General features: G+C 45.5%; 1 protein-coding gene across 2 annotated transcripts in view; it reads left to right on the forward strand.

Annotated features, from left to right (window-relative positions):
* ERBB4 (erb-b2 receptor tyrosine kinase 4) overlaps window positions 1-9,630 on the forward strand; it is a 577,762-nt gene extending 568,132 nt beyond the window's left edge. The window contains exons 26-28 of one of the 2 annotated variants that reach the window (XM_053982239.1): window positions 3,552-3,599; window positions 4,429-4,720; window positions 6,613-9,630. In XM_053982239.1, coding sequence (XP_053838214.1) covers window positions 3,552-3,599; window positions 4,429-4,720; window positions 6,613-7,049 — 777 coding nt within the window. In that variant the 3' untranslated portion in view covers window positions 7,050-9,630. The remainder of the gene's footprint in view (window positions 1-3,551; window positions 3,600-4,428; window positions 4,721-6,612) is intronic. The other variant, XM_053982236.1, reaches the window with a different exon arrangement.
* Window positions 9,631-9,986: the final 356 nt, after the last annotated feature.

The following is a 9,986-nucleotide window of genomic DNA, read 5'->3' on the forward strand; positions in this document are numbered from 1 at the left end:
TTAAGAGATTATTTTCATTGGTGGTGTTGTCATCTTTGACTTCTCTACATGGTGAAGTGTTAGACTGAAAATATGTGGTTTATATCTGGTATTTTTCAGTAACAGCACAGGAAATACTCTGAGCTGTGTATGGGTATGTTGTTTCCCATGCCAAGATCTTGTTTGTGATGTATGCCATTTACTGTTCACAGTCCAGACTAAATTACTCCTAGAAGGCAGTTTGGATATCCCAGTCCATGTGGACTACTCTAAAAGTATGAAAATAGACAGTTGTTATGAGAGAAAATGATGCAAGAGAAAGTGGTGATGACGTTTCTGCAGCTAAGAGGTTGGTCAGTACTGAGCTGAACCCAGGGGGCCAGTGAAACACCCAAAATTACTTTGGACAGCTTCAGGGATGTCTTAAATCCACCATTCTGCCAGGACATGGGCTGGCATATCTCAATCTATGGGAACTGACTTAGAGTCCAGGCTGCCTGCAAATCCTACCTGTCCTCTGGCAAACAGCAACCAGAAAAAACTTAAACATAGAAAAAGACTTAATCTTTGTTTCTTCTATGTGTTTTTTCTCTGGCTGGTCTAAGCCAGATGTTTTGTGTCTCGATGGTGGAAGCAGCAGTTGTTGGAGACTGGAGCAGACTGATGCTTACATTGTTTCTGTACTTGTGATCAACGTTTAAGTTTAAACATGTGACACATTCTGAGAAAAGGTACTGCTGGAAAAGGGGCTGGGATGTCATCATTTCCCATAAAGATTCCCCAGTCCCCACCTTTACGGCCAGGGAATGCCAGACTTGTGTCAGGTGCTGTGAGCTGTAGGGATGGATATGCTTGAACCTTAACAGCCCAGGGAGGTGTCAAATCCTTTCTATTTATATATGACCTTTCTCTGAGCAGGGGCTGGGACCAGAAACCCCCAGAGGTCTGCAAAGCCTTCCAGCAATTGCTATACAAACAGCATTCCATTTCTATTGAACATGACACAGTGATCTCATGGTGCATGTTTTTCCCTTGGATTTTCATCTCAGAAATATTTGCTGTTTGGAGCAGGGCAGAGAAATCTGCAAATTCTGTGGAAGCAGGACTGCAGCCAAGCAGAGGTGGCTGTTCTCCTGGAATGGTCTTTCCTGTTTGGATCAGTTGTAAAATACCAGGCTGCTCCCTTGGAATGTAGCTGGAATTTGCCTGGGGGCTGGCTGGACACTGCATTGTGTGCTCTGCCTGCAGCCCCACCAGACCATCCCAAATATTATTCAGATCCACTCCCATAAATCAGAAGTTGTAGTGCTTGCAGCAAGGTCTTATGTCTTAGGATGCTTTGGTTTGGTGACTGGAGCCTGGAGACTCCCTTGGTTTGAAATGAGGTCAAGAGTTTCCAGGGGAAGGAGGAGAGTGAGTTGTTTCTGGGGGCACACAGCCCAGGACTGATGAATGGCACAAAGAAGTGTTGCCAGTTTCTGCTCAAAGCAGGTAATTATTGAGTTGCCTGAGGCCTGGAGCACAGGATGCCCCTGAACAGGATTTGGGAGCAGCATCCCAGTGGCAAGGCTGGAGTGTTTTATTCCTGTTTGGTGCTTTTTGGGTGTGAGAGCAGGAGAGGAAAAGGGAGCTGAGTTTTAAGCACTTTGAGCAGTATCAGAGTGGGTTCAAACATGTATGTACATTCATGGTGGCAATGTCCTGCCTTCAGCAGAGAGAAATCTTTCAGTCCTGTGAGTTTAGCAGGCTGCTTAAGAGCAAGAAACAGCAGTGATTGTGCGACCCTATCAACATTTCTGTGGCTGGCCAGGAAAATCAGCTCTGCAGCAGCAAGGGGGCTGGACCCAACACGGCTTTGATTTTATTGCAGTTTAAGATGCAGCCAGAAAATATTGTGTCCCTGCTATAAAGGAGGAGATATTTACCTTTAGGAGATTTTAGAAGCAAGGAATTGGAAAATGAAATTAATAAATAGAAAGCAATAACACTAGCCAATATTCACAGAAATGTTATTTACCACTCTTGGCTCATTTTATACAAATATTGGCTGTTACAACAGCTGATGTGTCACTGGTATTTTGTACCAGAGAGCCTTGGAAAAAGGCTTTAGGAGACACTTTCTTGGATTTATTCTTTCTCCTCGTTGTCATGTTTTTGCCTAAAATTCAATTATGTGGTGTACAGAATGAAATCTTGGGCATTTCTGAGGAGGGCTGCTCGTGGGCAGTTAGGAAAGTGAGGCTCCTTCTGGAGTGTGATGAGTTCCCCTGTGGATGGATGTGTGCACTCCACAGCTAATGGGTATAACTCACATTATAGCATCAAAAGGGAGTTATAAAGAGTATTGATTTTTTTTTTTTTTTTTTTTTTTTTTGTATACAAGCTGAGACTTCTTAAGTAGGCTTATGTAGTGAGGTCTTCAAGCAACCAGCCCGCTAAGGTCTCTGTCTATCTCAAAAAGCAGAGATGATAATTCCAGTGAGACTTTTAGGATCAGAAATCCAAAATTCTAGAGCTTTTCAGTAAAGAAACACCCTCTGATTTTTTCAAGATAGTATTTAAAATGCAAAAACAACACCACTCTCCCCCCCACTCCCCCCAGCAAAAATCAAGAGAGATGTGAAATTGCATTTCACATACAAAATAAGCTATTTATGTTTTGCCTGGTAAAACCCAAACATATTTTCTTCTCACACGTCCCAACCAATAAGAATTGTCTGAGGTTAATCTTGGAAGCCTACAAAATTATGACCTCACATTGCAACTACCAGCCAATTTAAGGACACTTAAACATTTATATTAAATTTTTTTACATTAAATTTTCAAGCCAACTAAATGGCACCACAGCTGTTTTCTTTGTTCTGATGGAGCAGTGGTCACAGGGTATCAGCTCATGGAGGAAAACGGTAAAGAAGTAAAAAAATGTGCAGAGAGCAGTGGTGGAGAAGAGCCATGTGTAAGGGGTGTTGCAAGACAGATATGTTTAGTACAGCACTAAAGGGGAGGCATTTAAAAACCCCAATTATAGTGATCTTAGTTGGCAGGCCACTGACTGGAATGGCTCTTGTCAGCAAAAATAGCAATAAGCACATATAAATGGCAGTCCGTTGTCTGCTGACATCTTGGGACAGGGCTGTGCTAAGAGGGCCTGTTCCTGTGGTGTTATAGTTGTAGAGTATGTGTTTAAATATTAGAGTCACAGCCCAGAAGAGCTAAAGATAGGACAGTGGCTTTAGCCTTTTGTGCTGAGGGTGGAGCAGAGCCCACAGACACATAATGCCATCCTGGAACAGTGTTTTTTTAAGCTGTTAATCTTCTAAGCTTTTACTGGCAGAGGGGTATAGCCCTGTGTGCAGAAGTCAAGCCTATTGGCAAAAGCCTTGCTTTTCTAAGACACACAGCTTGTTGTTGGGGGTGAGACATTTGCCCTGACTGAATTTGAATTTTGGGTCCAGTTAGGAAATCTGAGTGATGTGCATGTTTCTCCCAATTAGCTCATACAGCTCATGTGACTTGTTTCATTCATGTGGCCTCTTGTTATGTATCCATCATCCATTTTTCTTTCCTATTAGAGTGAAATTGGACACAGCCCTCCTCCTGCCTACACCCCTATGTCAGGAGTAAGTATTTGACATTCAGCCTTCATCCTTCAGGCTTTCCTTCTTTCTTCACTATTTTTTTTTTTCAAACTCCCTTTTCCTGCATAAATGACTCAAAACCAGGTAATGAAGTGTTTATATAAGGAATCAAATAGTTAAAGATCTCCAGATTCAGCCTGGATTTGTGTGCAAACTCTCAGGACCCACACCCAAAACTCTAGCAACTTTTCTGAAAAAGCATGTAGGTGAAAGGCTTGGATGGATCTGTACATCTTTCCTTCCTATCTGTAGGTCATGATGATGACAGTTCCTTGCATGTCTGTGCTGACAAGCAAAATGGTGGGTTGAGTTAAACCATTGAGTTGGGGTGCCAATACAAACACAATTCAGCAGCCTGAAATGCTGAAATGCACTTCCTGTTGGAATTACACATGGTGTGGGTGACCCCATGATTCCCACCACAGCACACACTAGAAGTATCACCCCAGAATAAACAGAGATGACAGTGGTTTCTATCCCCAGTCCAGGAGGAGATTTCCCAAACATGAGGTTTAAAGGGCTTTGATCAGAAGTCAGGGGAGGTTGCCAGAGTAATAGAAGAGGGAACACCACTTTCACCTCTTGCAGCTGTGTGTGTCCAGCCTCCACGTGCCTACTAGGAGACAAGTTTTCCTGCCCATTTCCATCCCCACTGAGCACCGCTGGGCAGATGGATGCTTTGTGAGTCCACACCAAAGCCTGGAAGCCCAGGATGGGCAGGGCAGGCACAGGAGGCACAGCCATGACTTGCTGTTGAAGCTTCTCCCCTCGGGATCCTCCTTTCCCATGCTGTGTGTTCTTCTTCCAACAGAACCAGTTTGTGTACCGGGATGGCGGCTACGCTGCCGAGGTGCCGATGCCATACAGGGCTCCGGGCTGCATCCTTCCAGAAGCCCCAGCTGCTCAAGGGGCCACAGCAGAGATCTTTGAAGACACTTGCTGCAATGGCACGATGCAGAAACAGGTGGCAAGCCTGGCAAAAGAGGACAGCAGCACCCAGAGGTACAGCGCTGACCCCACCGTCTTCATTCCCGAGCGGGTCGTGCGGGGAGAGCTGGATGAGGATGGGTACATGACACCGATGAGAGACAAACCTAAAACAGGTAAAATATTGCCTTTCCAGAGAGGCTCCTGCTCTAGCCTGGCTGCATTTCTTCTCTTTTTACATCAGCAGCTTTTCATCAAAAATGGCTTTATTTAGTTACCCATCAGGTTGAAGGATTCTGACTAGGATAATATTCCTTTACACGGGGATTTGGTTTTCTCTCCTTAATTTTCTACTTTGAAATGCTCAAATGTGCCAGTATGTCAAAGCTGGTAAGTCCCCCTTTTACTCTTTTTTTTTTTTTTTTTTTGAGAAATAACAAGAAAAAATGAAAAAAAGCCAAGCCCCCTTCTTACCCAAACACAAAGCTTCAGTTATTTCCAAGGAAAGGATCTATATTCAGCCAGTCATAGTCCCAACTTTGCTTTGTTTATTGATCTTCTTATTCTTGGCATTGTGCTTGGTAAATGTCACGTTGAACCTATCACAGAACTGATACACACAGCTGGCATTTTATACCCAAGAGAAGTCTAGGATTGAAAGAACAAGATGTGCTTTAAAGAGAGCATCACTGCAAGGGGAAGATTGCCTAAATCTGTGCCCGCTCAGCATGCTGCACTTCCCAGTTTGCCCTCATTCTTTTCTTCCTCTTTAAATAATGATAGCAGTCATTTAGATATAAATGTCATTATTAATTTGCTTCCAAAGCTTTGCCTTAGCTTTAAAGAAATTAATAAATGCAAATATATTGCAAGTCACTAGTCACAAGTCACTAGTGTGTTTGCTAAGAGTTTGGGAGCCACTTGTCCTTTGTGTTATATGATGAAGGAATGGAGGGAGCCCTGGGGTTTGACCTGTGGCAGTAGCAGTTGTGGAGTCCCTTGCAGTGATTTACCTTCAGTATGAACCCACATTTATGTACACGTGCACCCTGGGGATCCTCAGAGTTCTGCAGGAGCCACCTGAGCCCTCAGGGATGTGGCAGTAGCAGCTCAGGAGAGAAAGCAGCTCCTTCCTGAGCCCCTGGGCACAGACACAGGGTTGTCATGGTGTACACACACACTGTATGTTCCATGCCAGCTGCAGGGCCCAAATCAAAGCACTGCTTGGCTGTCAATCACTAAAAAAACAAATGTTCCCACTATTCAGCTCATATTCAGTGACAGTTGCAGGTTCAAAGGTCTTCACTGGGTCTTGAACTTTTGCCTTTAATAGTTTTAGCCCCATTCTGGATGAAACCAGATGGCCCCTTGCACCAGGACTCTCTGTGGAGGTGTGTGCAGAGCCCTTGAGCAGCACTGTGCTGCTGGAAATGGGGTGTTAATCCACAGCAAGTGATTTGAGGCAACTGTAGCCTGCTCCAAGTCCCGTTTTGCAGCTGATCTAAGGCTCTCTTGTTCCCTTTCTAGGGCTCATTTGTGCAACCTTTTTTTCATAATGCTTCAAGGCCCTTTGTCCTTCAGGGATGGAAGGTTTTTAATCAGGCAAATTGTTCTGTTAGAAACGAAGCTGTCTTAAAAGTTAGCCCTTGGGGATAGGCTTTGTGCAGAGAGCCTAACAGATTCCTATAGAGTTTTCTGGATAGAAGGACTGCAGAGCAGAGGGTTTGCTAATAGGTCCAAGGTAGCAGAGGCAGAAGTCGTTCAGTGTGTTTGGGTCTGTAGATCATGCAGTGAGAGGAAGTCCAGGGGAGCACATGGGCTGTGGCTCAGCAAGAGCTGTAGCTTAGCTGGCCAGGGTGTTTGATAAGTCAGTCTGCCAAGGTGTCTGCTTTAACCCACACTGTGTGTGGAAAACTTCATTTTTCACAAGTGTGTGTTCAGTAGTTGGCTCTTGATCCCATCTGGAGTTTTCTTGGATTGGCTGAGGTGGAGGGTGCTCTGGTCCAAGTGCTTCTACACGGATGCATTACTACCACTCTAGGCTGACTTATTTTTTATCTTTCCTTAGATTACCTAAACCCAGTGGAAGAGAACCCATTTGTTTCCCGACGAAAGAATGGAGATCTCCAAGCTGTGGACAACCCAGAGTACCACAGCGCTCCCAACGGGCAGCCCAAAGCCGAGGACGAGTACGTGAACGAGCCATTGTACCTCAACACCTTCGCCAACACCCTGGAAAACGCCGAGTACCTGAAGAACAATTTGCCAGAGAAAGCCAAGAAGGCCTTTGACAACCCAGACTACTGGAACCACAGCCTGCCCCCACGGAGCACCCTCCAGCACCCGGACTACCTGCAAGAGTACAGCACAAAATACTTTTACAAACAGAATGGACGGATCCGGCCCATAGTGGCAGAGAATCCTGAATACCTCTCCGAGTTCTCCCTGAAGCCTGGCACTGTGCTGCCCCCGCCGCCCTACAGACACCGGAATACCGTGGTGTAGTGGCTGTGCTCTCACTGAAGTGGAAAGGCAACCCCTTCTAGCTGCCTCACTCGTACTCTCTCGCTCCCCCTTTCTCCCTGCCCTCGCCCGTCCTTCTTCCCTCCCTTCCCTCTCTTTCTCCCATGAGCTTCCTCTTCCTGCCAGTTCACTCATTTTTGATATTTCTAAGTGAAAGGATGTCTTGGAGTTGGTTGCAGATTGGGTTGGGAGCCTGGAAGGAAGGAAGGAAGGAAGGAAAGAGACTGAAAGAAGGAGTGTACAACCTGGCCTTTCCCACTTTCGGCAGACGCGGGGGTTGGATGCCCAGAGAAGCCAGGTGGTACTAGGCAAGGCCAGTGGCAGTGCTGCTGTTGAGCTTGTTCTCAGTGATTCAACTGTAGGGAAAGCCACAGAAAGGCTGATTCTTTCAGCAGGAACTGATGAGAGTCTGTACAGCATTCCTGGAAATCTCCATGCAATTTCCATCAGGGTGAAAAATGGACAATTTTTATATCCTGTGTGATAGCGTAGTAATTGAGATTGAGAATCCAATTTCTTTCTCTAACACTTTCTATCCCAGCAACTGAAAATGGCTAACATAGCTTTTCAAAAACATTCAGATCTTCATTGTGGCTTTCCAAGAAATGATGATGTGACTCCCACATACAGCTAAACCCCTCTTCTGAGCCACACCGTGATTTTGTGCCAATCCCCAGCCACAGAGACTCCTGCTCAGAACTGGTACTTGACATGACCATTTTTGTATGTGTGCCAAAACAACAATCACTTTAAACACACAATAGCCTTCAGAAGAGAGTAACAAAACCACACCTTCAATATGTTCATTTGAAGCTAAAAACCAGGCCAAGAAATGGAGATTTGTATGCCAAAAGTTTTGCTTTCCTGTTTTATACCTGCTGACTATAAACACTTCAAAAGATTGTCACTAATTCTTCCCTCTTTTTCTTCTTCATGGTCATGAAGGGAGCTGGGGATGCTGTCAGGCAACACTGAGGACAAGACAGAGAACTGAAGAGTTTGATGTTCTGTGGGGTGGGGTGGGAAGGGTCCTTTAAACTGGAAGACAGACACTGGACTGGAGAAAACGCACATAGTGGTTCACTGGAAAGTTAGTTTGCACTTAACCTCTGATTTTATTTGAACTGTTTTCTGGATTTTGAATGAAGCAATATGGAAGTGACCAGCAAAATACAAAATAATAATTTTAAATTAAAAAAGAAATATAAATTATTTGTAAAGAATGACTGTGGAAATGCCAAAATGAAGCAAATCAAGTCTTTGGAACAATGCCTGCCACTTCTGAGAGGCCGATGCAGTGACTGCTTCAGAGAATACAGTGACAGAGCAGCCAGCTCTTCCTGCTGCTCTACGAAGGACAGCAGAGCAAGCCCTGGAAAGGATCAGGGGAGGCAAATGTCCTCCTCTGGCTTGCAGCACAGTACAGAATACCATTTTTCTAAAAGGAGGATTACTCTGGCACAGAAGACAGTGCATATGAGGTTTGAGAAGTCAAAATGTGCATGATTTGCAGAGCTTTCTGTCAAAAATGTAAATAAGTATGAGTCAGTCTCCTTGCACTTAGTTCTGCTTTTATCAACCTCAGTTTTTAGGTAGACACCCCCTGACCTGCTCCTCTTTGGAAATCTCTTTCAAAGCAGAGTTCTGGACGTTTTTAGTGATCTGGGGCAGATGGAGCTGGGAAAGGGCCGGAGACACCAAGGCTTGCTCCTGGCACACCAACACTGTGTGTGTAAGAGCATTTGTGAGCCTACTTCCCACCAAACATCTTAAGGAACTATGAGGTACCTTTGGAGATCTGCCTGTCTCTATCCATCACGGATATCCATCCTGGTGGATGGCAATCTTGGGTGATGCAACAGTATTTCAGTTTATGCACTTCAGCTCTGTTAGGGCTGAGAGCTTTGGGGTGACCTAACCTGGCAACAAAACCAGCAACAACCAGTGGTCTGGAAATGGCATCACCCTCCTCTAAATTCCTGCCATTCCAACAGCTTGCCACCTTTAATCTTAGAGAAGCAGAGGAAGGGAGTAAGAAACAAGCAACAGCTACCTGAAGCTTAGTAGGTCAGCTTGACAAAGGTATGAAAAGATGTTGAACCTGGTTTGGTTGTTACCCTTGTAGATGGAAAACAAACTGTGATCACAAGGCTGGTTCAGGCAGTGAGCTGTTGGTGCACCAGATGTGTCCAGGTGTGCATCAAGTATGTAGCTGAAAGTTCTGAAAGCAGCAACAACAGGTACAGATCTTTGAGCTGGTAAAAGGAGACCTTGGGTCGAGTGGTACCAAGGTGGTTTGTGGTGATACAGCCAAATGGCCACTGCCATGGGATGGATGGATACCACCTGCACTGAGGGGCCTCTTCTGGTGCCTCTGGAAGCTCCTCACCATCTGAGGGGACAGGGGCACACACTGGGCAGGGGCTGGGGCACAGAGGATGGCAGGAGGCCCTGGGTGGCTGCTCCAGGGAAGGTTTGCCCACAGCAGCGCTCACAGGGTGTCACCTGATGCACAGGCCAAGGTCTGCCGGGCTGGGACAGTGCTGCCAAGCTGCCTGGGGACAGGAACGTGGGTGTTTCAGCACAGCAGCTGCCTGCAGGACCATAGGTAGGTGGAGAAAGGTTGATTTGTCCCTGAACGGTTCTTGTAACAGAGTAACTCCTAATGGAGAAAAAATATAAAATAAAATGCTGGCGCAGCTCACATGTTTGAATTCAGAGATGAACTCAGAGGTGCTGGGGCAGAGGCAGGCACACCTCCAGAGCCAGGCACTGGGATGGAGCTGCTCACACAAGGTGAGGCCTGTTTGTTCCTCTGGTAATGAGGTAGTGCTCATGTTAGAAACAAGCCCGTGGAGTAATGCAAATGTAAATACTGGTGGGGTTTAACAATTTAACGTTTTGTTTCTTACAAGGCTT

This window comes from Vidua macroura, chromosome 7, assembly GCF_024509145.1.
Source record: "Vidua macroura isolate BioBank_ID:100142 chromosome 7, ASM2450914v1, whole genome shotgun sequence".
Lineage (NCBI taxonomy): Eukaryota > Metazoa > Chordata > Aves > Passeriformes > Viduidae > Vidua > Vidua macroura.